Source organism: Amphibalanus amphitrite, unplaced genomic scaffold (genome assembly GCF_019059575.1).
Source record: "Amphibalanus amphitrite isolate SeventyFive unplaced genomic scaffold, NRLGWU_Aamphi_draft 002620F_arrow, whole genome shotgun sequence".
Lineage (NCBI taxonomy): Eukaryota > Metazoa > Arthropoda > Thecostraca > Balanomorpha > Balanidae > Amphibalanus > Amphibalanus amphitrite.
The window spans coordinates 419-26801 of record NW_024884029.1 but is presented as its reverse complement, the minus strand read 5'-3'; the positions used below and the strand labels follow the sequence as shown (position 1 = coordinate 26801).

General features: G+C 46.7%; 2 protein-coding genes across 2 annotated transcripts; one reads left to right on the top strand and one right to left on the bottom strand.

Moving 5' to 3' along the window:
* Window positions 1–80: 80 nt before the first annotated feature.
* LOC122377200 (serine/threonine-protein kinase 32B-like) lies at window positions 81–25989 on the bottom strand (the record flags this gene model as incomplete). The annotated part of the gene is made up of 4 exons (XM_043357158.1): window positions 25792–25989; window positions 9863–9987; window positions 7840–7895; window positions 81–246 (listed from the first exon to the last, which is right to left on the bottom strand). Coding segments are annotated over exons 2-4 (274 nt in total), but the record flags the coding sequence as incomplete, so codon positions are not given.
* On the top strand, window positions 16068–22640 carry LOC122377201. Its single transcript, XM_043357159.1, has 2 exons — window positions 16068–17115; window positions 22534–22640. The coding sequence occupies exons 1-2, from the start codon at window positions 16141–16143 to the stop codon at window positions 22576–22578; spliced, it is 1020 nt and encodes a 339-aa protein (XP_043213094.1). The 5' UTR covers window positions 16068–16140; the 3' UTR covers window positions 22579–22640.
* Window positions 25990–26383: the final 394 nt, after the last annotated feature.

Below are 26383 nucleotides of genomic sequence, written 5' to 3'. Positions count from 1 at the left end.
TTTCTTACCAAGAAGGAAGGATCCCCGAGGCTAGTTAACATAACCGAACGCGCTATAAATGGAATGTTGGCTGGACTGACCTTGGAAAGAGAAGACTAGGTTGATGATAAACGGATGGTCCAGTGAGGAGAGAATCTGCACCTCGCGGATCACGTTGGCAATCGCCTCCTTCTCCAGACTCTGTCGCTTGTTGGTGTACTTCATGGCGTACATCTGGCTGTTGCTCTTCCGCCGCACGATGCATACCTGGAGGCAGTTAGATGCGTTTTACTGCACTGATTTACTGCATTGTGCACTTTACTACACTGATGTCAGAGTCTCAGCGACGCCATTCGTACATTCATATACCAGAATCTCCATATTGCTTGTCATCAGTGAAGATGCAAAACATTTGCGGTGAATAAATAAAATTGATTGTTCCCTGGAATGGAAAGTAAAACTTGCCAACAAAAATGATTATTACCTATTGAGAATCAATTGGTTAGCAGCAGCGGTGGCAGAAACTAGCAAAACAGCACTGTTTCGCTTTCTTTTTCTCACTCGGGAGTTGTACAAGACGGATCGACTCGATCTGTATCCCCTTGTAGGCAATAACGAAAACAGTTTGAAACGTTCGAACTGGACAGATGTTTTAGTGTTTCCTACTAACATAATTCGCTTAAGTACCGACGTGCGCGTGCTTATACACCGATTGCCAGCCCATTTACATTATGAGGGCCTAATAAAGGTGTGCAGGTGATTGCAATCGCCTGCAAACCATTAATCAGCCGTTCATTCGCGCTGCACGCAACAGGCCGCCGACCCTAGGTCGTGACACACTGTGTCCCGTGCAAATTGACCCATCAATAAAGCGGGTGACGGTATACTCGCGGAATTGGACAACATATGATCGATCCACGCTGATTCGAGTAGGAGTACTGCACCATTTGTGTCCGTTGGAGGCATTGATGTGTCGATGGCATCCGCTTTCATGAACTGCCAAAAAGGCATGCTTTGAATAAGTTTTTGTATCTGTTTTATGCGCTGTTTTACCGCATAATTGTAAAATACATCATGTACTTATGTTCGTGTGCCACAATTAACAGCCATTATCGCTGGGATCGACCTCAAGTAGATGCATATACATCTAGCTCTCACATCGACACGAGCACGGCCTACTCAGTGCTGGCCACAAACGATATTGGCACAGTGTATGTTGGCAGGGCAAACACCCTGATTGCGGCGCCCTCATGACGTTGTGATGCCGCTTATATGGATCTACGATCGATCGCCCTGGCCGATGGATGGATGGTATATAGTTATCGTGAGCTGCTCCGGACGTCCTTACGGGCACACGAGTCTCGTGAGTGGGTATCATGCCATTGGGTACACACGTGAGCCGCTCCGGAGATAGGGGAATAATGGGGACATTAACGGCGCCGAGTCGGCACGAAGAGGATGTCACAGCTCAAACTTGCTGAATGCTGTGGTAAAGGAAATTGTCTCTGATATAAGCAATATCATTTTGACAAGCTCATTCAAAAATGATCCTAATAATAACGTAATGGTATTCTAGGATGGCAAGATTGAAAAGTGAAAATGTCAGTGTGTATGCAACAAATGTCCTAAACTTTATATTCAGGAGAATATTGCTGTTTATGTGTGTTCACTGAGGAAAGTCTCTCCTTAGATTGTGTTACTGAAACGTAACGTCAGTACCACGTCATTCGTCAGATGTGCTAGTGAACTGATGATAATATTGTAATTTCCCATCACGATGTGCAGCATATTCATTTCGTATTTCCCACGAGTTGAGCCGGCTGGGGCCCGGGCCCGGTCGCGGGACCTCCTTTCAGGAGCTGTGCTGTCATTAAGCGGCAGCACGCGCGCTGACTCTTGTTAGTGAGCCCGGAGTTCGACCGAGTGGATTCTGCCACTCGAGCGGTCAGGCCAGAGAGCGGGCAGGGCTCGGCTTGGCGTCACAGGAAATGACAGCACCCTCTGCTGCCTCTGACGGCACAGTCACTAACAAGGCCGACTTCAAAGGACCACCGTGAGCGTCACAGAGAGAACAAAGCACAAGTTATGTCATTGTTATTGGCAAGGTGAGCTGACACGCTACTGAAATACAAGACGAGATACTCTTGTAACAGGTTCCTACGCGTGTGGAATATGATGATGGCTAGAAAAGTCGATCCAAATGAGCAAATGCGTCAAAAGAACATATTTTCATATATTTATCATGCAGAGAACCAAAATAGGATATTTGATTACTCTATTGGTGATATAAAACAAAAAATAAAATGAATTTTTTTAACTTTATGAACTTTTTATTTTTGACGCATCGCACCTAGACCCACTAGAACAAAAAACTTCCCATATGTATGTCGTCACCATCCTGCACCAAGACATGACTTTGTGCTCCTCGCGCCAAACTGTCACCACTGGGAGTTTCAATCCACTTTCGCCAACAGCGTCTTCGTGGTGCTGTTCAGAATGCCGGCGGCGACGCGGTCGGCTGCGGATCATCGCCGCCCCAGGCGACAATATCGCCGCCGGCTAGCGGGCCACTTGTTGCGTTATCGTGGCCCATCGCAGCCGCGTCTCAGCCCATTTGTGAACAGCGTCCCCTGAGACGAGACGCAGTGGCGGATCGGGCGCATCTGGGAGCGTATCGACCAGCTGGTGCCAACTGATCGAGAAGAGAGAGAGAAAAAAAGAGAGGAGAGAGGGAGAGAGAGGGAGGTTAGGGGAGAGAGGGAGGGAGGGAGGGAAGAGAGAGAGAGAGAGAGAGAGAGAGAGAGAGAGAGAGAGAGAGAGAGAGAGAGAGAGAGAGAGAGAGAGAGAGAGAGAGAGAGAGAGAGAGAGAGAGAGAGAGAGAGAGAGAGAGAGACGGCGAATAATCGTGAGGTTCGGCTGCGATATAAATCCTGTAGACGAAATGCCAGCCCGAACTCTCACACTGGTCGGGCGATCGCTCAGGGAGCGGCTGGCCCGCGGGTGTGGGTGGTGTCTCGATCCAGCTGCAGCAGCTCGCTGTATCACTGTGCTGGCCCGCGGGTGTGGGTGGTGTCTCGATCCAGCTGCAGCAGCTCGCTGTATCACTGTGCTGGCCCGGGGCCGGGTCTGTGGGTGGCGTCTCGGCCCAGCTGCAGCCTCGCTGTATCACTGTGCTGGCCCGCGGGTGTGGGTGGCGTCTCGGCCCAGCTGCGGCCTCGCTGTATCACTGTGCTGAAAGTAGCGACTCGGGCCCCGGCGGCGGTCACAACCGATCGAACAGTGCCGCGGTCGGCGGAGTTCCATTACGGCGCGGCAAATGGGTCGGCGGCGTCGCGGCGATTAAATTAATCAGCGTCCGAGCCGCACTACCGCGCCACACGGCGACCTGCACGCGGCAAACAGCCCCACCTTTATACGGCGCGGTGGACGGTGGTGTACAGTTACACCCGTGTGGTGTCGTGGCACAGAATACACGGAGCTGTACTTACACAGTGCCCCACTGGGCAGTGAGCAGGGGAGAGTGGGGCACATTCGTGCAAAAAATGGATAAACCCATATATCTGTTCTTTGGTTAGTGCAATGGCAAAATTGTTGATTGTAGTATGGAAAGGAACTATTGCAGATAGTTTTCCTCTTTAAAAGTTATCCTCTAAAATTATTCCTTCCATTAGAAAAAATGACTTTTAATAACTCTGAACATTTGCACGAAACTGCCCCACCTATGGGGCACATTCGTTCAAGAGGTGGGGCACTTCCGTTCACCCTGCAAAGTTCGAGAAATTACCGGGCATTACCAGAAATTTACCAAAGGAAATTGGCAGGGGGTCATTTCACTTGATTTCTTTCGACAAGAATGCATTGCACAACATATGTAGAAAGAATGGGCTGGCCAACAAGAATGTGCCAACTGCCGGCCTCCGTGACCTCGCCAAGTTCGCGTGAATTGCTCGTCACGACGTCGCAAGCAGTCGAGACTGAGTCAGGCGAGCGTCATTAGAGAAACCTACTACAGATAAAGTCATAAATCGCAAAAAAAAAAATGCACGAATGTGCCCCCAGGCAGTGCGTACACGAACCTGCCCCACAACGCTATTAGTAATATATTTCAAAATTTCTTTTTGAAAAATGACACTTTTTCAACAAACAAGTTTGCAGCAGTTCCGTGAATAGAGTGAGCTTCTTCACCCCCAATTTTGAAAAGCTGAACCACATTTCCGAGTCAGGATCACGAAAATGGATAATATGAGAAAAGTTTGGAAAGCTCACGAATATTACAAATTTGCGTTTTTACCAAGCATGACAGCAGGTACAGTGTTGTCTTCTACGGTGAACGAAGGGCGGCAATGATAGACATATTTCCATAATTTACCTTGAGCTCGTGCAGTCACTCGTGTTCCCATAAACTGCTGAAAACGAATGTGCCCCATGCACGAATGTGCCCCACTCTCCCCCACTGCCTAGCCGCACTTCAGTACCACAGTGAGCACTACATACTACCTACATAGCCGCACTTAAACGGTACCACACTGAGCGCCACATAGCCTAGTCGTTACACGGCACAGTATAACAGTGCAATATCCAGTACCTATTCACAGTAGCACAAACAGTATAACGCGGACACACTGAAGACTGGAGAGTTCACACTGCACGTTTGCACACTACACACTTGCACAGACATGACCCGTCCCCCACGCGCAGATAGCAGCACAATTCTATTTTCTACCACATATCTAGTATAGGTACCTAAGGGGCATATTATCCAGTACAACAGTATACATATGTTGGCCATTATCCAGATTAGCACTCTCCATATTGACACACAAAATGCACAGTGCAACGCGCATAACAAACATTAAGTCTAAAACATCCAACTTCCATTGCACTCAGCTAATCACACTCTTCAAACCGTACACACTGCTGCATGTGGCCAAAACACTGCTCACAACGCAGGCCCCGCGCTGCACACACCCAAACAACAGGTATGATACATATGTTGCAGGCACTTTAGAAAATCAGTCATTTTGTAAAATGCCTAGGCATTTTGCAAAATGCCTGAATTTCCAGGCTTTTTGCAAAAAGCCTAGGCATTTTACAAAATGACTGACTCTCCAGTCATTTTGCAAAATGCCTAGGCATTTTACAAAATACCTAGCCATTTTACAAAATGACTGAGCAGCGTGTTGTAGATACGAGTACCTAATTATATACGTTTTGGTAGCGTGTAGGTGGACCGAGGAGTCCAGCATTATGACCAGAGGAGTCCAACAGTGGGAAGTCCATACCTACCTCTATTTTGAGAAGTGCAAGCCCGCGACATTTCCAACCCCCACGTCAGCGACGCTGCTGGATTTAAAATGATCGATCTGGAGCGTCAACAAACGACTGGCCCTATGCCGGCCTGTATCTGTAAAACTATTAGAGGTCGCGAGGATTCGATCCCACAAACTTAGGCGTTAGTGTCTTCTGAAACCAACGCTCTCGTCCTACGCCAAGCGACCTGATGATTCTCCCGATGTGGAGCTTGATATTTTTAACTGGGACTATGCAAGTAGGTACTCAAAGCTGTCAAACAAAGACACAATCAAACAAAGACTACACTCATTCGTTTACATGTAATCGTACATCAACCGGGCCTGCCTATTGACTAGGGCCGGTCTCCGGCCGATTTTGTTAGGTCTAGTTTCAGGCAGAACATGAACGGCGTTGATGTACTTGGGAGTTTTTACAGCGTTAACTTAACAATGCTTTATGCTACAGCCGAGTCTTCAACTCAACCTGGTCGTTACTCAGCATTGTCGTCATCACAGAGCTTCAAATCGATCAGCTACAGGCTGAACACGTACCTATAGGGTATAGGAAGACGTCCAAAAACTGTTGGCCATAGTATCTGTAGTGGGATCTACGTTCCATGCTGGTCAGGCATTTTGCAAAATGCCTAGTCATTTTGTAAAATGGCTAGCCATTTTGAAAAAAGCCTGGTTGCGTTCAGTCATTTTTCAAACAGCCGTCTTTTTGTAAAATGCCTAGGCATTTTACAAAATGACTGATTTTCTAAAGTGCCTGCAACACATATACCGTTCTCTGAGGGGGATCGCGTCAGGCGGCGCCAAATGTGCTCCCTGGACGGAGCGCTGGCCCGCCTCCTTCACCGCTAACAGTCACTGCACACAACACTCCCCACACAATCACACGGTACCGGCCAGGCGCCGCCCAGCGGCCGGAAAACATGGTGTCAGGCATACGGAGAAATCGACCAGAAAACACCGGCCCGCTGCTGAGCAACACAACACGCGGGGGGCCAATGTGTACGGAAAGTAGCGGCCGTCGTACTGCACAAAAACCAGTGTCACATAAACTGTCCGAGGCATTGGACTGACACTTGGTTATTTACCACCCCGTCTCGGTTATTTTTGATGACTCCCTGCCAGCTGTATTCCCGAGGGAACAGCGTATAGAGCTGAACTGAAGCTGCCCTGTCGCCTGCCATTTCAGATCGGATGGTGCACGCTGAAATTCGGAAATGAGATACCAAGCCTCTGAAGGAGATGAGTTCAATCTTTTATAAGATTAGTACTTACTTCCTCTAGTTGAAAATCAAGAAAAGTTATTTGTGAGAATCTCTACTTGACCTGGAAAATGAGCAAAAGAAATAACGGAACAAATAATACACGGACAGTACTAATTTGTATTAAATATTCTAGGCCGCTTGTTCATCTCGCTCACGCCTAGACAAAGAAAACATTAAAACTCAATTGCCTCTTTAATTACAACCTTAGAAGTACTGATCGCGTTTAATACGAAACATCCTTTACATGCATCTTGGAGAATAGAGCCTGGAATCTCTGACTATTTCCCGTAAGATGGCCACCGTACATCAACGTAGCTATCTTGATGAGCTTTGTAGTGGAAAATTAGAAGAGCACACACAGTGACACCGCGCCACAAAAGTGTTGGCACAACGATCACGCAACGCTGGCATCCAATGCGATAAGCAAACAGGAAACCGTCTGCCGCGATTGGGGCAGAAAAGCAGCTCAGTTGTACTTACATCGAATGGGAGCTCAGTCGCATTTGGAGTCAGGTGACTGGAATTTCTAGTCACACCCCCGCACCTCAAATGTGACAGACAGCAGCTCATGGCTGCACACTCCAGCTCCACTGAATGGACTGAATTCGAACCTCGGAACCGATTCTGCTGACCTAATGTCTAAATTGCGCTGCTATGGTGGCTTACAGCTAAGCTGCTGACACAGACAGAAGTATCCTCAGAGGCCTTTTGCGGGCGACATTTTATTGATCTGGCTCATTAGTGCCTGACTAACTACATCGCACACGCGGCGCAGTACTGGTGGATAGATTATCCAGAGGTTGTCTAACACGACAGGGGGCTGTGTCAGCATGGATATATGTATATGTAGGCTTTTTCCATCGACCACATGGCTGGGCTGCATCATCACGGAATGATGCTTTATCATATTATTTCAAGAGCTGGTTATCATAGAACCGCAGTGTGACCACAGGGGTCGCGCCAGGACAAATAAGGTACCCATGGAAATCGGCATCATTTTGGATGAACAGGCTTGTCATCAGGGTGACTGGTTCATGACTCTTGAGCAGTTTGACCTTCAACAATATATGTAATAACTTTGGGATCGCTATATACGGTGTTATTTGATGAGGCCAAAACTGTTTGATTAATATTTCTAATAGTTCCTTGGATTGATCAGTAATGAGTTTCACGCAGCACTTATGGGTAAATTCTTTCTTTACGTCACCAAAGTTCAAGTATAGCTGCGTTCTAAGCTATTTGTCTCGCGGTCCTCCTCCTTTGCCATACCGTCACATAACTCATTTCCTCACCTTTCCGAAACTGCCCTTTCCGATAGCTCTCAGGACTTGAAAATGGTCGAAGTTTACTGAAATGAGACAGGCAGTCACTCTGTAAGCACAAAAGTTTGATACTATCACCAAAGCAGATCGAGCAAAAATGTGCGATGCAACGTCAGATATTATAAGAAAATAAACAATACAAGATTGTGCAAAAAACTACCAGGTTTGTCCGAATTAGCAGCAATAAAGAGAGTTTTTGCTCAGAGAAATTACTTTACATTATTTCTTTATGACATATTGGCTGCTTCCGTCTTCTCCAACTAAAACCAGGCTAATTACTGGATGAAATAAAACAAATTCGAAGAATGTGCTTAAACTATTTCACATAACATTATCCCGCGCCCTGGTGGGGGGGGGCTATTTTTTGCCCCCCCCTCCAGACTTTTCGATATATCTCCAGAACCGCTGCGCCGATCGTCACCAAACTTTCAGTACCCTCCCGGACATCAATTTTACACATTGTGACCAAAAATTTATCCAAAGGCTATGATAGGTTGGCCGGAAATGACGTCAGAGTGACGTCATGTTCTGCCGTTTTCGACCCAAAAAAGGGTTTCGCGGGAAGAGCTGTCAGGCCTATAGCTTTGCAAATACAGAAAAACGATAGAAACATAAAAGCTGTAGAATTGACAGGGCTACAAAACTGCTATCTCGGATTTGTGAAATTTTTGGATTTTGACCCCCAAAAATAAAAAAACAGATTTTTTGATTATAATAGCCGAAAAATCCAAAAAGTTTTTTGAATTTCGAAAAAAACGGAATATATGTGATAGTCCTTACCGCCTTCTATCTACATACCAAATTTGAGATCGATACCTCTTTTTTTGGCTAAGTTACAGCGAAAAAACTGTTCAAAATTGATGACGTCAAATTTTCAAACTCAATTGTTTGCAATTCTAGACCTCGTAGCGCAAAACAAAGACCACCATTAGACTCCCCGTGACGAGCTGCATCGAATCAATACCCATTTTATGCAAAAATATCAACTTTGAAATTTGACCTTTTTTGACCTGACCTTGACCTGACCTCCACCAGAAAGTGGCCTAAGCCGTACCTGATAGTCTTATAACCAACACCATTGAGTTGGAAATGAAAAATTGGCCATAAAACATGCATCGCACAACCTTAGTACCTAAAGTTAGGTTCATGTGACCTGACCTGTGACCCTTGGTGACCTGACCTGTGACCTGGGTAATGTCAGTGACCTCTTATAGCAATATATGTACTAGGCAACTGACGCCCTATCGCTGATTCTCGACAAAATGCGTTTTCTTCGGTGTTATAGCGCATTCCCTAGATGACCCGTGAACGGTGAAACATTTCATCTTTGACCTGACCTGTGACGTCATCGGTGACCCCGAGGTCAATGAAATTTGGTTTCCCTCGACAAATTTGACAGGCCTTTCGAACACCGTTTGAATTTTGCGGATCCGTCCAGTAGTTTCGGAGATACGAGGGGGGGCAAAAAATAGCCCCCCCCCCCCCACCAGGTCGCGTTATAAACAGACCCCACCAGGGCGCGGGTATATTCCGGATCTTTGAAAATCTGGAATGTCGATTTTAATATGCCCTTCAGCCGGAAAACTGCATTTTAGAAACGTAAAAGCATAGTAAAAGTAACGAACAAATGATATGCGATGCTTAAGTGTCCAATCAGTGGTTTATTTACCAAAATAACATTATATGTGCTGTATATTTTTGTGCTCTGAGACGACATAACACACGGTTGGCATTTCCAGACATAAGATAACCAAACACTTTCACGTTAGGGTCATACCTATTCTTTGAAGATTATTATAAACTTTCATTTATTCCTTTCTAGCATAAGCTATCCGCTCTATTTCAGTCCCAACAAAGTTATGTCTCAACGTCTGCATAGTGCAGACAATGATATCTCGTAATTAGCAGGCTCTCGTCGCCCGCTGCTCTATTGGTTTAGTGCTCATGCCGAGTTGATATTCACTGCTGGCCACCGAGTGTTCGGAGTACTTACTCTCCTCGTTGACAGCCTGGCCGTCCTCCGAATGGGACTGGCCGGCGCCCATGGCTGGCGGCCGCGCCCAGGTCAGGTCAGGTCAGGTCAACTCTGCAGCACCACTGTAGACTGAGCAGCAGCAGCTGTAAACAGAAATACGGCACTGGATCAGAGATGGCACCCATACGGCTCAGCTCAGCCCGGCTTAGTTCAGCTTATCGCGCCTCCCTTCGGCTCAGCTGGTCTGGTCTTATCCTAGATCAGCTCAGCTTAGGTAGATCGGATCGGGGACGTTATCACCGTGACCCTCTCCTTCTCACCGAAAGGTCAATCGATCAACCGAGGCCGGGACTTCATCCGTCACTGTATGCAAGGTGTGGCTGTCCAATGTCCAGGCCCCAGGGTGTCTGCTATGACTAGGATTATCAATCCAATGTTTTAGTGAGTCTCGCCTCCACTAATTGGCTCACGTAGGTATACAGTACCTTTGAAGACGAGGAAACTAAGACATGCTACAAATACAACCTTTGCATCCAGGTCGAATGATCTTAGATACGATCTAACATCCAGGGCGAGACCACCATCACCCGCTGTGCCTATAAGGTAGGGCAGTATCAGTCTTCACCGCGGGGTGGGGTCGCCAAAATACACACTGTATCCTGGCCCCAGCCTTTACCTTTCCTACATGCCGGGGTATGTCTTAAGCACAGCACGAGCCGGGCAGTAAAACTATGACCAAGAAACTGTCGGTGTCAAAATGCCATGTTGTTTGATAGGCCGGGCAGGAATATATATTACTGACCGGGCCGACGAAATTATTTGGAAACGAGGTTTGCAAAATTGACGGAGGCCCGAGTGCGGAGCACGAGGGCCGGAGTCAAATTTTGCAAGCCGAGTTTCCAAATAATTTCGTACGGCTGAGGTCAGTAAGATTTTTCCTACATGCCGCGTACCTGCTAAGTAGTTTCGACAGGTTTTGGTGACACTTTTATGCAATTGTTTTCCATAATTTCCTAACAGTGATTGCGCTACTGCTGTGGATAAAGCTTCAAAGGAAATTTATAGAAGAAAATGTATCAAAATACCTTACTTCAAAAAGAATCGCGTCTGAAAATATCAACTCAGAATGGCACAACTGGATATCCAAGGAACATAATACATTAATAATTTGCCAGGACATAAGAACAAGAAGAAGGAATAATATTCCTAGTGATTAAACGTGAATTTTCCAGTGCTCTTGCAAGAATTTTTTCTTTATTTATGTAATCGTACTTTGTTGATTCCCTATGGCTAAACTTTCGTGAAATACATTATGTTTTCCATATTTTACATGTTTGTTTCGAGGAAAGGACTACAAATGTCAAATAATAACACAATAGCTTAGGCCCAAGGTATCAGTGGACATATCAAACGAAGATAAGACGACAAGCGATCAGTTCACCAGCGACCTCTGGCGCGGACGGTCCGGTCGGCCGCGCTCCGCTGCGGCGTGTCTCGGCCGGCGGCGGACGGAGTGACCGGGAGGCGGCCGGAGCCAGCTGGGACTGTTAATGGTCATTGCAGTGCTTTAGCATGACCTGGTGACTGTTTTCGTGAGCACGGCTGTGTGGCTTCATTAGTGAGTGCCAGTACAGACTTACCTGAGCAAAGGGAAGTCATGCCGCGACCGGAGGAACGGGACGGTGTTCATGAGGAGCAGGACTCGGACCCGCAGCGATCAATGAGCCGCGGATCATCGGTGAGTGAGCTTGTACGGACTTATGACGACGGCGCCGGTAAACGAGACCGTTCTGAGTCGGGAGATGCCCCGGTTCCGAAGGGGAAGAGAGGAGCGTTGGATCGTGGCGGTGAGCCGAGTCGTAGTCCGGCGCAGCGGTCTCAGGTATCGCTTAAGGAGCATTTCGACGACGCTCTGGAAAGACTCGAAAACCGTTTGACTGTTTTTGTGTCCAGTGAGTTGCATGAATTTAGAACGACTTTTCAGGCGCAGTTGGACGCTTTTGGTGTAAGGTTGGGAGAACTGGAGAGCCACATCGAAACTAGGGATGAGGTAATAGAAGATCTCCGTGGCCAGCTACGGGATTCCAGGGATGAGATCAGCAGGTTACAAGCAAGAACAGAAGAGGCCGAGATGATCTCCCGGCTTCCCTGCCTGGTGCTGTCGGGCGGAGCCATGGCGGCCCGCAGTGCGCCTCCCCCTCCTCCCCGGCCGAGCGCCTCCGCCGGCGGTGGTCCGGCGGACCAGCCGGTCGGCGCCCCGGGCGAGCGGAGTCCCGGGTCGGCCGCCGCGGCACGGGCGGATTCAGCGGCACGGGCCGGGGAGGCGCCTCCTCGGCGGGCGGGACGCGACGCCGGATCGTATGAACGGGAAGACGTCTGCGCTCTCGTGGTGGACGTGCTGAATCGCAGCTTCGGTGGACTGAATGTGTCCGAGGGTGATATAGACAGAGCTCACCGACTGCAAGGGGCGAACAATCGCGTAATAGTGCGTTTTGTCCGTTCGGGCAGAGGGAGTGTTCGCGACCAGGTAATGTGGCGCCGGCTAGAGTTGGCCGGTAAGAATCTGTATGTGAACGAGAGTCTGACTCCTCTTCGCAACAAGATTTATCGCAGTCTGCTAGACGCGAAAAAGGAGAAGAGGATACATACAGTGTTCTCGCGCGGCGGCCATGTTTTCTTTAAGCGGGAGAAGTTCGCAGTGAGTGAGAGGGTCGAGTCTCTGGACAAGGTGCGTCAGCTCGGCTTCTCAGTGCAGGACGACCCGCCACCGCGGAGCGAGTCACGTGACGCTTGGCGCCCTGCACGTGATCGGCGAGGGGCGTCGACCCGCTGAGAACTGATGTAGCGGTAAGCGGCAGCCGGGGCTGGTGGACTTATTTGGCGCGCTGCCAAGACCGTCGATCTGTTGAGTTTTCGAGTGTTTTGCTTTCTTGAAGTGTAGTATCATGATCTAAGCTACTCTGTGGCATGGGAGGCAGAACTTCCTGACCCCCGGACCCCCCCCCCCCCCCACCTCATGTCCTCCCCGCCCCTTCCCGCCGGCCCCACACGCGTAACATTGTTTGCCGTTTGAAGGGAGATTCATTCTAGTGAGTTGAATGTTTTTCCTTTTATTGGCCAGATATCCCGTTAGACTTTGTGTGTTGCGTTGTGTATATCCATCTGGGGATATTGTGTGAGGGGAATGGTGGGGTATGTGTGTGTGTGTGGGGGGGGGGGGGCTGCTAAACGGAGCGGCGGACATTTAAAGTATTCGTGTGGTAAGAAGATGTGTTTAGTTGGTATGAGGCCATTTTATTGCTGGCAGGAACTGGCTTTTTCTGGTGGCTTTCTTTTCTGAGCTCGTGAAATGACTCTGAAGCCGAAGCCAGCAGTCGTGCTCATGAGTTGGGATGTTATGATTATGTTGAGGTTTTTGGAACATTATTACTGCTCACGTGAGTTAAGATATAGAGACATTGTGCATGTATTGAGAATATTGATCTCGTACATTTTAAGATTCGAGGGTCGTTTAGCTTGCGATGAGTAAGATCAACAGAAGGTGCATTAGTATTGGGAGCTTGAACGTCCGGGGCATTCGGCAAACAGAAAAGAGACGGGACGTAGTTGACTTTTTAAGAAAAAGTAACTATTCGGTAACGTGCTTAATTGATACTCATGTCACAGAAGATTTAATAGATGTTGTGCGTTCCGAATGGGGTAGCGAACTAGTAGCCAGTTACGGAACAAACAACTCTAGAGGCATCATAATATTAATAAATCGCAATGCTGGGGTAAATGTTTGCAGTACTCTAGTAGACCCAGGGGGAAACTACGTGATAATAAGTGCTGACTGTGAAAATTTTGGAAAAATTAACTTGATAGCGCTGTATGGTCCTAATGAAGATAATCCCAATTTTTATAGGGAACTTTTCATAAAAATCGAATGTTTGCCAGAGGATCCCTCCGTCTTTGTTGGCGATTGGAACATGGCATTAGATCCGGCAAACGACACTAAACATTACAGGCGAGTGGGAAATCCAACTGCTAGGAAAGTGGTACTAGATTTCATTGAATCTGAACAAATGTGTGACGTATGGCGCCAGCTGCACCCTACGACGAGGAGGTACACATGGCGTAAGCCAACACCGCTGAGACTAGCTAGGTTAGACTTTTTCTTGGTTTCCCCGGAACTGATGAGCATGGTGGGAACCGCGGATATCGAAGTTGGATACAGAACTGATCATAATTTGGTCTCACTAACACTTTTGTCCCGCGCAGCTAGGCAGAGAGGAGGTTTTTGGAAGTTCAACAATTCTCTATTGGATGACAGCGATTTTGTGGAAATGATTCGCAAAAGTATAAGAGAATTCAAGCGTCAGTATTTGCTGCCAATATATAACCCCGTCACAATGGATAGCGACGAAGACGCAGTCCTTATTGTGAATGATCAATTATTTTTTGAAACTTTGTTGTGCCATTTAAGAGGATTGAGTATTCAGTATAGTGCGAGAAAGAAACGGTTATCAACGGAAAGAGAAAATAAATTAATTAGTGAAATTGTAACACTGGAACATAGAGTACAGAACGAGGGGGACAATGTTAGTTTGAACGAGCTTTATAATGCCTCTGCTGAGTTACAAGAACTTCGTAAGAGCAGGATGAAAGGCGTTCTGCTAAGAGCGAAGGCGCGATGGATCGAGTATGGGGAAACTCCATCTCGTTACTTCTGCAGCCTAGAAAAGCGGCAGTACACGCAAAAATATATATCTTGTTTAGAGGTAGGTGGGACTTTGATTTCAGATCAGGAGGAGATAATGACGGCTCTAGTCAGACACTTCTCGGAAATTTACAAACGTAAAGTGAGGCCAAAAAAATTACAAGATATAGAACATTTGTTGGGAAATAATACGATTCGATTGAGTCACGAAGAGAAGAATAGCATTGAGGGAAAAATATCCATCTCGGAGGCATCGCAGGCGGTGAAAAGTTTACATAATGATAAATCCCCTGGCCCTGATGGGTTTACTGCGAATTTCTTTAAGACCTTTTGGCCGGAAATTGGGTACCTGGTTGTGAGATCCTTTAATTATGCGTTTGAAAACGGCCATTTATCGGTCACTCAAAGGCAAGGACTATTAACTCTCATTCCTAAACCAGGCAAACCAAAGACATGTATGGACAGTTGGAGGCCAATTTCATTACTGAACACGTCTCAGAAGATATTGTCGACAGTTATTGCTGGCAGGTTAAAAAAAGTCATGGGAAGATTAATTAACATGGCTCAGAAGGGTTTCATGAAAAATAGATATATTGGAGACTGTATCAGATCTGTGTATGATATTCTGTGGGAAACAAAGAGAAAGGAAAACAACAAAAACGTTCTCTTTTTATTTGCTGATTATCGAAAGGCTTTTGATTCCCTGAGCCACGAATTTATCATGGAGACTTTGCAGTTCTTTAATTTTGGGGCGGATATGCAGCGGTGGATTGCCACAATGCTCCGGGATGCTTCATCGTGCATATCACAGAATCAGATATCTACCGGCTTCTTTGAAATTGAGAGGGGCTGCAGACAAGGGGACTGCTGCTCGCCCTTGTTATTCATTCTCTGTGCAGAGATTTTGGGTATATTGGTGCGAAATAATCGTCTCATAAAAGGATATATCTTTAATCATCAAGAGATTAAACTGGAACAGTATGCTGATGACAGCACATTCATACTTGATGGGAGCCAGAGTAGTTTCAGGGCTTGCTTGAAAACAATTGCTGAATTTGGAGCGGTTTCAGGGCTGTCCCTAAATCCACAGAAGTCGGAGCTTTTGTATTCAGGTCCGGGTGAGCCGCCATCCTTTATCACACAGTCAGAGTTCTCATGTGTGCAGGACAGTTTTCGTTACTTGGGAATCATTTTCACCAAGGACATGCATGAAATGGTAGCAGTCAACTTTAAAAGAAAAGTCGAGTCAATAACAAACATGCTCAAGGGCTGGCTCCGACGGCGATTAACTTTATACGGGAAGCGGACGGTTTTAAAGTCACTTGCTTTGTCCAAGCTGACGTACGTCTTGACGGTACTGCCTAATCCTCCAACTGCGATGACTGATGCATTGCAGAAGCAGTTTTTCCGATTTTTGTGGGACAACAAGCCAGACAAAATACGTCGGTCCCATTTGATAACGCATTATGGCATACCCTGCGTGGGAACGTATGGTAAAGCTATGTAACTTGCTTGGGTGCGACGCTTTTTGACCGTAGAAAATATTGTGGGACCGCAAGTGGAATTGGATAGGCTACTAAGTAGCGGTGACCGTTATATGAACAAGTTTGGCTCGAATATGAATCCTTTTTGGAGTGATGTATTTTCTGCATATGATGAATTCAAGCACGAGCTCGTAGTTGAAGCAAGCGATGTTTGGCAGATTCCCATCTTTTTATCTTCCAAAATAGTGATAGGACGGAAGCCCTTTTGGAAACGTAAACTTTTCGACGCTGGATGTAGGTCAATAAATGATATTTACAATTCTCAAGGAGAACTTATGTCTTTTGAAGAATTTAGGAGAACTTATCCTGGGTGTTTGAACGCTTTGACTTTTGAGACATTGCGATGCTTGGTACAGAGAATTTCCATACCAAGTGAATTCGGAGGCAAAAAGCCAATAGGACCGTTCATCCACCCGGCTCTACTGCAAATATTGAACGCCGATTGCAGACAATATTATGATGCCTTACTGAATGTGAGATATAAGAAAACAGATTCTCCATTACCTAGTCAAATTAAATGGAACTCTATTTTGAGTTCTAACATATTTTGGGGGCATATATATTATCGATACAAAAGGTGTTCAAAGAATACAACTTTGATATGGTTTCAGGACAGAATTGTTCACCGAATTTTGACAACAAATACCTTTGCATCGAAATTCATGGACGTCAGCGACTTATGCACCTTTTGTGGTAGGGAAAGAGAGACGATACAACACCTAATGGTAGCTTGCGAAGAAGTGGGTGCGATGTGGCAATCGGTGAAAGATATGATACGTGACCGATTGAAGATTACGCTGGAATTGAACCCTCAGGAAATCATATTGGGATTTGATCCAGCTTTGTACGAATGCCCTAGGGAAACCGCAACAGCGATCCAGCGACTCATTTTGATAGGAAAATGGTACATATATAGTTGTAAGGTTAGAAAAGAAAAGCCAAGGTTTGTGAACTTGTTACAAAAAATGAAAATTCTGACACAAGCTGAATTTATGTACGACCATGACAAGAATGAAAGGGAAATTAGAGTACGAGCATAGATAACATGAACTACCTGGATTGGACACTCGTTTTTGGCGCCAAAAATAAGAGGCCACTTTGGCCTCTTATTTTTAAAGGCGGCCTGTAACACTTTTGAGAGGCTGATATCTCAGCAACCACTGGGCCGATTAGCCTGCGGTCTTTTTTGTTCGGTAGCCCCATCCCTTCTGCCCCATAATTGACTTCTCATGATGCGTCTAGGTGACTGCCGTAGCACGTGCCACGTGAAAAGTCAGGGGTGTTCACTGTTCAGGGTATTTTGCATAAGTAGCGCTTTTGCGAGGCTTATATCTCAGCAACCACTTGACCGATGTACATGCGGTAATTTTTGTAGGGTAGCTTCATTCATTTTACCAAGTATTGGACTATTCCCGATGCATGTGGGTGACCCCTTATGCACGTGCCACGTGCAATACGAAGAAGTGTCAGTTTTGTAACAATTGCAATATCTCGGTAACCACTCGGCCGATTGCGCTGAAACTTGGCATACAAATACGCACCCACCGGGCAATGTATATCCATGTGCCAGAGATGGGGTGCTGCTGCACGTGCGCACGTGCAGGGCAGGGGTCGTTTCCAGATCTCGAGAACGGCTGGACCGATGGCGCTCAAATTTGGTACACGGTTAGGGACCAGTTAGAAGGGTGCCGTGCACAAGGCAGTTGGGACCCATATTGCACGTGCGCACGTGCAGGGTGCCGCTTCCAGATCTCGAGAACGGCTGGACCGATGGTGCTCAAATTTGGTACACGGTTAGGGACCAGTTAGAAGGGTGCCGTGCACAAGGCAGTTGGGACCCATATTGCACGTGCGCACGTGCAGGGTGCCGCTTCCAGATCTCGAGAACGGCTGGACCGATTGCACTCATATTTGGCACATCGCTATAGACCGGCTAGTAGGGTGCCGTGCACCGAGAAAGTTGTGGCTCTGCGCGTGCTCACGCGCGCACGTGCACACCCTTCCGTCATATCTCGGGAACGGACTGACCGATTGCAATGAAATTTGGTGTGTGGCTGTTTGTTGCTTTTGTTGTGTGACCATGATGCTGACCGTGTATGAATTTTTCTCAGTCGACGAAGGTAAAGTAATGCACGTGCGCACATGCACACCTTATTTATATTTCTTCGAAAATCACCAAATATAACTGGCTTCCACATACATGTTTTGAAAAGCACATTTCATCGCGGTATGAGCACGGTGCACAACACATGAATAAAAGTCGTTTTGGCCTGCTTGACCAAAACAGGCAAGAGTTTTTTAGATGACCACCCCAAACCCGAGGAAAAGTAAGAATGCCCATCCAACCGAGGAGAGTCCCACGATGCCAACCTCTTCGCCAGCGTCTTGTACAAACCAAGCCTATGTATAAAAAAACAACGGCATAAGAGCACTCAACACAATTGTGGGTCACCACACTCCTCAGTCCTCACGCTCACGCACGTGGGACTACGGTACGCCCGGTCGGCCAGACTGGGACGGCGCCGTATGACAGTTTCCACAGTCCATGGGAGTCCGTAGGCTATCTCCAGAGGTTAGCCCGGATAGGTAAAGGGCGAGGCACGAAGGCACTACCACAGTTCAGTTGAGTTCTCGACAACATGTGCGAGATCGCACACGCCTCTTCGTGTGTGTGCTAGTACCTCTAGGCTCTAGCTCTTCTTGATGCCGGATAGCTTACGCCTCTTATCGTCTGTTGTTTTCTTCGCTGCACAGTTTCCACGTTTGGCATGGATCGCGCTGTTGATGTCCCTCACCATGTTGCCTGCAAACAGGCTAAACAAGGCCCTTGACATACGTTCCAAGCTTTGGGCGAATCCATGCCCCTTGGGGCAGCTGGTATCTCTGACGATGGAGCTTCGTGTCGTGACTGCTTTTACCACGTCGACAAATGCCTCTCTGGGACTAAAGCATTCAAAAAGAAGTCTTTTTGAGGCCTCTTTTCGCACGAGTTCTTTCCAGATTCTAAGGATAAGCATCGTGGTTTCTATGGCGAGCGAGGACGGCACAATGAGTCGCCCTCGATCCAATATCTTCGTGAATATTTACTGTCATACTGTTTACTGTTTACTGTCATATTTACACTGCTCGCCGACAGACTTATCTGCTTACATTATAGAATGTAACTAATGGCATATAAAGAAACAATATCATTCATCGTACTGTCATGAAATAATAAAAAGCAGCCTCTTGCCTTTCGTGACTTTCAAAACGACTCTCAAAAATGCTTTAACAGCTGTTGAATGTCACGTGCACTTCAGTTTAAACATTCTTTCGTTTCTTGCCTAATTTGACAGCAAATAGCAAAATTGCAAATAAATTTACAAAATAGAAACGCATGTTTTGTGTAAAGGCCTGGCTACACTATGCGTTTTCTGCGTGCGTTTTTGCTGGTTGGCATGTAACCCCTCTGTGTGCCGCTGAGGTCATCTCAGGTCATGAACGGTCGCCAGCAGTTTTTTGGCTATAACTTTTAATAGAGGCGTGCTAGAGCGGTGAAAACATGTCATAAGTGTTCAGCTCGACGATACGGATCGACTGATATGCAACATGACCCTTTCCGGTCAGGTCATGACCTTGACCTGGGGTCAAATTTTCAAAATAACCTTTCAAGGTCAACAAATAGTTGATTCGACGCGTCTCGACGAGAGGAATACGATGCTGCCAAAATAAAGTGGCTGTCTTGAGGGCCACTTTAAAAGAAATGTGGGCCTTGAGTTATTCCCGAAAAACATTTTTTCGTGAAAACGGCTATTTTGACAGTTTTTGCCCCCTGGAGGCTAGCCGTTGATCTGATGTCAAATCTGAGAGCAATATTTAGAAAGGCCTTGAAAAGGTCTGTCGAATGCGCTTTTCCGCGGCATTGTAGGTTTATTGGTTTCCGAGTTAGCCGTTGAAAGTTTCCAAAATTAATTACTGAAATGGACTTAATTTGACTTTTGATGACTCGAGTGACCTGACTTTTGACCTGACCTAAAAATGACTGAAGTGTTTCCGTCATTATTTTTAACGCTCTTTCGAATATCCCTTACCGCGTGTCGCTACGTGGCCCAGGAATCGAGTTAGACGGGGGAGCGTGAAAACGCCCCCCCCCCCCCCAGCCAAGTTCCAAGTTCAGGCCACCAGCGGGTTAACAATTGTGTAAGCAAATGTGTGTTTTTTTTTTAATGAGCACGAATATTAGTCTGAGGCACCCATGCGTAGGTGGTTGTGCGTATAGGATACAAATCTTATGAGTGTGCACATTTATGCCTCTCCCACAACGCATACACTAAAGTACCTATATTATTACCAGACCGCTTCACTCTTAAGCATAAGGTGGGATGTGAATATGCGCAAGTGTAAAGTAGGCATGTACCTGACCTGACCGTAATCTCTAGCCTGAGCGAGCTGAGTTATCGATTATAGCCCGAATCTGATCACTTCGGTGAAGATGAGCTATGGCTAGTTTGAGCATTATTATGAATATTATGGTGTTAAAAATGACCTTATGTTCACGATACAATAAGAATCTGATCATCATCAGCCTGCCAGTTTTTCAGCTGTAAAAAATGGGCTGTGCACCTCCATACGTGCATGCTCACAGCCATTCTGATGCGTACAATCAGTACACCTTGCTATTCCCTGATGGCACGCCAAGTTTGATCCAAATCGGCTTGCCAGTTTTGTTAACTTTAAAATGGGGTGTGAACGTGCACACGTGCATATTCCCACCCATAGTTTGATGCACAACATCAATGCACTTTGTTATCCCCTAATCGTAAGCCAACTTCGATCAATATCGGGCCTGCTCGTTATTAAGCCGTTATTATGAGGTGTGCACGTGGCACGTGCATATTCACACCCTTCTGAGGCACACAGTCACGACACTTTGTTATCCTTCAATCGCACACCAGCTTTTATTGAAGGCGGCGTGTCCCATTTTTAGCTGGAACTATGGGATGTGCACGTGCGCACGTGCATTACCTCACCTTCGTCGACTGAGAAAAACTCATACACGGTCAGCATCCAGCCACACACCAAATTTCATTACAATCGGTCAGTCCGTTCCCGAGATATGACGGAGGGGTGTGCACGTGCGCGTGAGCACGCGCAGAGCCACAACTTTCTCGGTGCACGGCACCCTACTAACCGGTCTATAGCGATGTGCCAAATATGACTGCAATCGGTCCAGTCGTTCTTGAGATGTGAAAGCGGCACCTTGCACGTGCGCACGTGCAATATGGGTCACAACTGCCTTGTGCACGGCACCCTTCTAACTGGTCCCTAACCGTGTACCAAATTTGAGCGCCATCGGTCCAGCCGTTGTCGAGATCTGGAAGCGGCACCCTGCACGTGCGCACGTGCAATATGGGTCCCAACTGCCTTGTGCACGGCACACTTCGGTCCCTAACCGTGTACCAAATTTGAGCGCCATCGGTCCAGCCGTTCTCGAGATCTGGAAGCGGCACCCTGCACGTGCGCACGTGCAATATGGGTCCCAACTGCCTTGTGCACGGCACCCTTCTAACTGGTCCCTAACCGTGTACCAAATTTGAGCGCCATCGGTCCAGCCGTTCTCGAGATCTGGCAGCGGCACCCTGCACGTGCGCACGTGCAATATGGGTCCCAACTGCCTTGTGCACGGCACCCTTCTAACTGGTCCCTAACCGTGTACCAAATTTGAGCGCCATCGGTCCAGCTGTTCTCGAGATCTGGCAGCGGCACCCTGCACGTGCGCACGTGCAATATGGGTCCCAACTGACTTGTGCACGGCACCCTTCTAACTGGTCCCTAACCGTGTACCAAATTTGAACGCCATCGGTCCAGCCGTTCTCGAGATCTGGAAACGACCCCTGCCCTGCACGTGCGCACGTGCGGCAGCACCCCATCTCTGGCACATGGATATACATTGCCCGGTGGGTGCGTATTTGTATGCCAAGTTTCAGCGCAATCGGCCGAGTAGTTACCGAGATATTGCAATTGTTACAAAACTGACACTTCTTCGTATTGCACGTGGCACGTGCATAAGGGGTCACCCACATGCATCGGGAATAGTCCAATACTTGGTAAAATGAATGAAGCTACCCTACAAAAATTACCGCATGTACATCGGTCAAGTGGTTGCTGAGATATAAGCCTCGCAAAAGCGCTACTTATGCAAAATACCCTGAACAGTGAACACCCCTGACTTTTCACGTGGCACGTGCTACGGCAGTCACCTAGACGCATCATGAGAAGTCAATTATGGGGCAGAAGGGATGGGGCTACCGAACAAAAAAGACCGCAGGCTAATCGGCCCAGTGGTTGCTGAGATATCAGCCTCTCAAAAGTGTTACAGGCCGCCTTTAAAAATAAGAGGCCAAAGTGGCCTCTTATTTTTGGCGCCAAAAACGAGTGTCCAATCCAGGTAGTTCATGTTATCTATGGTACGAGATATTAATATGGTACTGTGCTGTAACCAAACATGCTAATGTAGTGAGCATCATCTATGTGCGTTGGAAAATGTGGTAATGTGTTGTAAAGAAAATGTGTAATAAAAAGTGATGGAAAAAAAAAGACGACAAGCGATAACGGATTTCGATTAATAGGCGCATATCTTACCATAATTTCGGCTTTGTAACCAATACAACATATTTCAAAACCCTTGATAAGCAGAGCAGATATTTTTTCCCCAAAAAATGTTAGTTTTCTAATTTTACGAGGCAAATATCATGCAATAATGATGTCAATTATACATTCCCTGTCAATTATACCTCTTGGCTAATGCGATAACCTGTAGTTTAGAGGTCATTGCCCTGGGCAGTAAACCCGGGCAGTAAACTTTTGTTTCCTGCCCGGCCTATCAAATAACATGGCATTTTGACACCGACAGTTTCTTGGTCATAGTTTTACTGCCCGGCTCGTGCTGTGCTTAAGACATACCCCGGCATGTAGGAAACAAAAGTTTACTGCCCGAGTTTACTGCCCAGGGCAATGACCTCTAAACTACAGTTTATCGCATTAGTCCAGAGGTATAATTGACAGGGAATGTATAATTGACATCATTATTGCATGATACGAGTATTTGCCGCGTAAAATTAGAAAACTAACATTTTTTGGTAAATATCTGTTCTGCTTATCAAGGGTTTTGAAGTATTTTGTATTGGTTACAAAGCCGAAATTATGGTAAGATATGCGCCTATTAATCGAAATCCGTTATCGCTTGTTGTCTTATCTTCGTTTGATATGTCCACTGAAACCTTGGGCCTAAGTTAATGCGTTTTTATTTGGCAGTTGTAGTCCTTTCCTCGAAACAAACATGTAAAATATGGAAAATAATAATGTATTTAACGAACGTTTAGCCATAGGGCATATCAACAAAGTACGATTACATAAATGAAGCAAAGATTCTTGCAAGAGCACTGGGAAAATTCACGTTTAATCACTAGGAATATTATACCTTCTTCTTGTTCTTATGTCGTGGCAAATCATTCAAGCATTATGTTCCTTGGATATCCAATTGTTGTGCCATTCTGAGTTGATATTTTCAGACGTGATTCTCTTTGAAGTAAGGTATTTTGATGCATTTTCTTCTATAAATTTCCTTTAAGGCTTTATCCACAGCTGACAGCAGTAGCGCAATCACTGTTAGGAAAATATGGACAAACCAATAATTGTATAAAAGTGTCACCAAAACCTGTCGAAACTAACCTAGCAGGTATGCGGCATGTAGGAAAAATCTTACTGACCTCAGCCGTACGAAATTATTTGGAAACTCGGCTTGCAAAATTTGACTCCGGCCCTCGTGCTTCGCACTCGGGCCTACGTCAATTTTGCAAACCTCGTTTCCAAATAATTTCGTCGGCCCGGTCAGTAATATATATTCCAGCAGTGTTGCTGCTGCGCTGTTAGACCGACTCGCCTCTATTTCGGGAGGTTCGGCAGAGATAAACACGAGCCCCACCGAGCCTACCGACCGCGACCGACCGAACCCAGTGTTTGGAACGGACGGCCAGAGGGAGCAGCGAGGCTGCACTGCTCTCGGTGTACGAATGGAACGTCGTTCGATGTTTAACTAAGCGGACCTGTCCTTGAATTAGCTAAATTAGCAAACAGCAGCTGCTAAACTCACGAAAAAGCGTGCCTTTTTACATGTGCGGCTAGGAAATGAAACGGAACACATAAGAGACGAATATATGACGCATATAGTCAATATCCTATTATCCTAGTCGCATTTATGTAAATAAGTGCAGCAAAATATAAAGTATCTTTGATCAAGTGCACACAATATACACAATGTACGTGTGATTGGACACTGGAAAGCTCATAGCATATGCGCGGGATCTTTCATCCTTTGTTGCAGGCGGATGACTGATGGGTAGAGGGACAACGCGCATTGCTTGAGACAACAATGTCTACATATAAAATGGTATTAATATCTTATTCATTATTGATGCACTTCTTCGTTTAACGAGTCGAAAAGGGACGATTTAATTTAGAATACATAGACGTTTGTAGTTTGTACTATTTCAATAAAGATGAGGCAAAATAAGACATAAATAAGATATAAGTGGCAAAGGTGGGTAGAATTGAGAGACATGTGATTTTCTTTAATTGTTTATGTATATACCATGCTTATAAATTAGATGCGTAATCTGTTTTGTACTTCCTGTCACATCACGGAGGTATCTACCATTGATGAGTTTGCGACATGACCCTTGATGTACCATTAATGGGAGCATTAAAGGCATATTGTGACTACACTCAATTGGAAAAAGTAAGTTTATATTTGAAAGGATCCAAGCTAAATCAAAATGAGCTTTTCATTTCATATTTAGGATATCACATTTTCTGACTTCTGAGTACCTATAGGTCAAACAGAACAGGACCATCGGGTGGGCTAAATATCGTGTGAATACGCATTAAGCCATCCATCAGAGCAGCTCGCTGGATTACAGCATCGTACATCCCTCTTGAATAGCCAGTAACAAGCGTTTGTCATGCGTGTCTACTTGATTATGGATCACAAAAGCACTATTGCTATTTGCTAATGAAAATGCAAGTGCTCACACATGTGCACTTTATTTGCCGGCTTAATTTCGTTCGCTTATATTCACAGCTAAATGGTGTATGAGCCCGTAAAGTACATACTTCATGCACGGCATGTGCCCTCACGGGGCGCCGAAAATGCCAGCCAACTTCCCAGAACTATAAGCTCATAAGCCGCCGCGGCACCAGTGCCGAGAATAGCGTAGTGAGGCGCCCCTGAGGGCTTTGGCACCTGCGTCATAGCGAAGATTAAGAACACTGTCTATTACCCTCCTCGGCGACTGACTCAAAGGCCTCACTGAAACTTGCGGAGCTTGACAATAGAAATGCAAGAAGATAAAAATCACTCCAGACTAACAATTACTTTCCGGGAATCAACAACAAAGCCATAAGAAGAAAGGGAATGTATGTTTTTTTTGACAGCTCGAGTTCAGACAAAGCAGACCAAAAATCCACCGCTAAAGTACAAGCACATGGTCATTAATTTCCCCGTGTGAGTCCAAAACGCATTTATGAGGACTCGTTGCTGTACAAAGACATTTTACGTTCATTTTTCACATAGGTTGCATCAAAGAAGACAAGAAAAGCTGCCTCAGACGACTATCTGGAAAATTAATAAAAATATAAGATTGAAAACACCCAGTTAGCATTCTCACCTGAACAGTATCCCAGCTGGGACTGTCACCGGGCGAGGTCAGAGGTCAGCCCTGGCCGGGTCAGGGGTCAGCCCTGGCCGGGTCAGGGGTCAGCGCCGCTCCGCGACTCGCCGATCAGGGGACGACCCCACCTGTTGTTGGACCGCGCGGCACACCGTCCCCGACACGCCCTCACAGACCACCGACCGAGCACCGACTGACGGCGCCGACACCGACACCGACCGACGGAGCGAGCCCCGACGGGCGGGTCACATCGACGGAGCGGGCCCCGACGGACGGGTCACATCGACAGAGCGGGCCCCGACGGCCGGTCAGACCGGGGAGTGACGCGGGAGACCAGACCAAACGCAACGCAACTGAGCAAGGCCTCAGAGACCAGACCAAACGCAACGCACCGCAGCGAGGCCTCAGAGACCAGACCAAACGCAACGCAACAGAGCAGGGCCTCAGAGACCAGACCAAACGCAACGCAACAGAGCAGGGCCTCAGAGACCAGACCAAACGCAACGCAACAGAGCAAGGCCTCAGGACCGGCCAAATGCAACGCCCACAACAAGGCTGACAGTAACCGCAGGAGACCAAACCCGACTCG

Excerpts from the sequence above, each read along its gene's own strand:
- LOC122377201 (XM_043357159.1), top strand. The coding sequence starts at position 16,141 with ATGAACAAGTTTGGCTCGAATATGAATCCTTTTTGGAGTGATGTATTT. Across the intron at positions 17,116-22,533 it reads AGAATGAAAGGGAAATTAGA|GTACGAGATATTAATATGGT; the intron begins GTACGAGCATAG and ends ATGTTATCTATG.